The following is a 3,290-nucleotide window of genomic DNA, read 5'->3' as shown; positions in this document are numbered from 1 at the left end:
TATATGAAAATAAAATTGTACTTACAGCTGAAACATTCTGCTACACTTGCTACTTTCAAATATTAATACCATAAAATAACGAAGCGACCGAAGTAGCACATTAATTAAAAACGAACGTGTAGATTTATCGGCGGAATGACTCGAAAATGAAACGTATTCATAAACATAGAGAGAGGCGATTGACGGTGCGGATGATAATCATAAAATCGTTGATTTAATTTCCTCAAATACGATTGTTAGCACAGCTTTGCTTGCCGCCCGGGTTTTCACCTCAAACACCGTACAGATCCGTGTTTAAATACTGTTTAAATACTGTAAAAAGTTCCGTCGATTTTACGACTGTATCCGGGATTAGATTGAACCGAATGAGGTCCGGTGATATTTAATTTCAGGCTACTCGGATGGACTCGTCTCTCTGGCAATGGGCCACGGAAGCACTCCGTTTTCTTTACAAACATCGCCAGAGGATCGTCTGCGTCATCGTCGGGAATTTCTGGACCCTTGTAAATCTTACAAACCAATTGAAAATGAATACACATGTTATTCGAAATTATATTTAGAAATTGTTATTTTCAGAAAATTACTCGAGTTACTACTGTCGAAGTGAGAGAAAAAGAAAAAAACAAACAGAGGAAAGAACAAATTTTATAACAACAGATCATTGTTATATTTTATTATACTTCACCTCGATTTTATTTTTTAAAACGCGCCAAGTTCTCTTTCCTAACGTTTCAGGTTGCATAGGGATGTACGATTTGGGCACCAGTGAGTCTTTACTGTGAACATACACAGTGGTGAGTGCTAAATCAAGAGCATCTCCTGGTACCTAGAAATAATAAATATATTACACACTTTTTAGTTAAAATTCAGAGATTATAGAAATTAAAAAAATTCTTTTTGCACGATATTCCAATGGAAAGTGAAATATTTAAGAAATAAGTTATCTTGAATGGTAATTAATTTTTATGCTCAGTTTTCAATATGCAATCGAATGCAAATTAAAAAATCTCCCACGTCCGAAAATATAAAAATATGCAAAATATATAAGATTAAAGTTAGAATTAACACTAATTCATAGATCATTGCATAAATATTCACAGTCCACTAAATGAAGCTTGCGATTAATATTCGACAAATACTCTTTCTTACTTCCAGTTTAAAAATATGTACTTACTAAATATTCTTATCTTCTACTGAAACGTAATTTTGTAATTCCGCGATAAAAAGTATAGGAAGAGATTGAAGTTAGAAGATGAAAAGGAGAAATAACGGTAAAAGTTTTAGGTTAACGCACGTTATTACCTGCGGCCTCAGAAGCCTATGATCTTTCCGTATACTATTTAGCGTATGATGTGCAAAGAGACGTTCGTGAGCTTTTAACTTGGTACTCCAGTCTTTATCCTTCGCCGAAACTTTATTACCTAGCACAGGTCGTCGTATCCACAATCCTTCACGAACTATATCCGGCAGAGGATAAGGATTTCGAATACAAGTCAGTTCTCCCATTTTAACAGACCTGTAACTGTAGACACCTCTGAATTTGTAGTGAAACGCGTACGATATAAAATAACCTGTTATTTATTTTGCATTACACATCGTTGCAAAAAAATAGATACACTTATTTAATGCATACGAAACAGAAGAACCTATTTTGTGCGCTATTGACGTGAAGTATGCCGGCGAAGAAAGTGATATTTATCTTGACGTTTTTTGAGGGTACTATTCCAATAAAGATATGAATTAAAGTAAAAGATTAACAAATTTTCAAGTTTCATTAGCCGTTGATATTTTACATCGAGATTTGATAGCGTAATCTACTTTATTCCAGCACTTGTAGAAACTTACAATCTTATCAATGAAACAATTTCAATTTGTCAAAGTAAATTTGGATAGAGGATCGCTAACACCTGGTAAAAGGTACACTTGAAAATTATCATGCTTTTCTTAAATTATTTTTCGAAATAAATAACTGCACACAGTCGCATTTTCTCCTGTCTTCTCATTTTTGACATAAATAGGATAAATTGATGTACGAGAGAAACAAAAGATTGTTCAGGTTCTCTTAAAAAAATAGCGATGAAAATTTGTGTGTATCTTGAAAATCGCTTCATCTGCTACTCTTCTCATCGATATCTCCAAACAGTCACGTTCAAGGATTAACATCCGGTTAGGTTTGGATTTCCTATTCTGAAAGATCAGAGAACGCGTCTGCTATCTAACAGGTCAGCCACCCCCGAAACATTTTACTCCGAGGAATTTCGATTCTGATCCGGATCCATTCATAAACGGCTCTTTAATTCATGCAGGCGGTCTGCATTCCGTCATTCTCCACAGGGTGTCCACTTATCGAGGCCGTTTCATTCCCTCCTTTCGTTCATTCTCGCCTTTACAGTCGCTCAGGCTGCTTTCCAAGGGCGTCTCGTAAGGCTCCCCAAAGTCGCTTACAAGCGCTTTCACGTTTAGGAGCCGTGAAAGAGCTTATTGTGAAATTTAACCGAGATTTTCCCCGAATGCCGCCATTCATATACGACCGCTTTTCTGTCTTCATTTACATTTAAGTAGTCAGCTGTTTGTACCGTGCTCGATGCAGTGATTATTTAAATTCTCCCGTCCATTAGCTTACGCGGATACGCGACGCTTTTCACTGAATTACTACGTCGAATGAAACGATTTTCAAGATGATTTGCACAGTTAAGTGTGATATTGTTACGTCGTTTCTTTTATCGTATTAATAGACGTATCTTCGAGAAGAAACGGCGGGAATTTATTTATACTCTTAAGATTTAACAAATACGACGTCTCCAGTTTTTGGGTGAAACATAATACGGAAACTCAGAAAGTAAACTTTATTATTTGCAGTGAAAAAGATTCCTAAATAATGGGTTGAATTTGGACTCCAACATCGAATTCCAATTTCTGGTAAAACATAACACAGAAATTCAGAAAGTAAACTTCATCATTTATATTAAAAAAAAAATCCTTTACATACATATGTGCCCCTTGGTACTCTACAATTTTTATCTCAAATATTTTTCGAGATATTTGCACGTTCTCAGATATATCACTCGCACACTGTAGATTCCACAAATCGAACTTCTACCATAAACTAACTTTAACTAACAATAAAGTTTATTCCATCGACGTCCTACTCCCAAAACTGATCTTTTCACGTATTTCACAATGATCAGATGTTAAACAGGGAACACCTGAGATTCGAAAGAATCGAAGGAAGTTCGTATTGCGGTAGAGTGTACTCGGTTGGCCGCATTTATCGTGTTTTGCTCAGGAGG

General features: G+C 35.7%; 1 protein-coding gene across 1 annotated transcript; it reads right to left on the bottom strand.

Moving 5' to 3' along the window:
• Positions 1–305: 305 nt before the first annotated feature.
• On the bottom strand, positions 306–1,509 carry LOC108577597 (uncharacterized protein C1orf194). The gene is made up of 3 exons (XM_017940780.1): positions 1,303–1,509; positions 686–826; positions 306–509 (listed from the first exon to the last, which is right to left on the bottom strand). The coding sequence occupies exons 1-3, from the start codon at positions 1,504–1,506 to the stop codon at positions 306–308; spliced, it is 549 nt and encodes a 182-aa protein (XP_017796269.1). The 5' UTR covers positions 1,507–1,509.
• Positions 1,510–3,290: the final 1,781 nt, after the last annotated feature.

This window comes from Habropoda laboriosa, unplaced genomic scaffold (assembly GCF_001263275.1).
Source record: "Habropoda laboriosa isolate 0110345459 unplaced genomic scaffold, ASM126327v1 scaffold578, whole genome shotgun sequence".
Lineage (NCBI taxonomy): Eukaryota > Metazoa > Arthropoda > Insecta > Hymenoptera > Apidae > Habropoda > Habropoda laboriosa.
This window is presented reverse-complemented; position numbering and strand designations above follow the sequence as displayed.

Excerpts from the sequence above, each read along its gene's own strand:
- LOC108577597 (XM_017940780.1), bottom strand. The coding sequence starts at position 1,506 with ATGGGAGAACTGACTTGTATTCGAAATCCTTATCCTCTGCCGGATATA. Across the intron at positions 827-1,302 it reads ATAGGCTTCTGAGGCCGCAG|GTACCAGGAGATGCTCTTGA; the intron begins GTAATAACGTGC and ends TATTATTTCTAG. Across the intron at positions 510-685 it reads TTTTAAAAAATAAAATCGAG|ATTTACAAGGGTCCAGAAAT; the intron begins GTGAAGTATAAT and ends TTGGTTTGTAAG.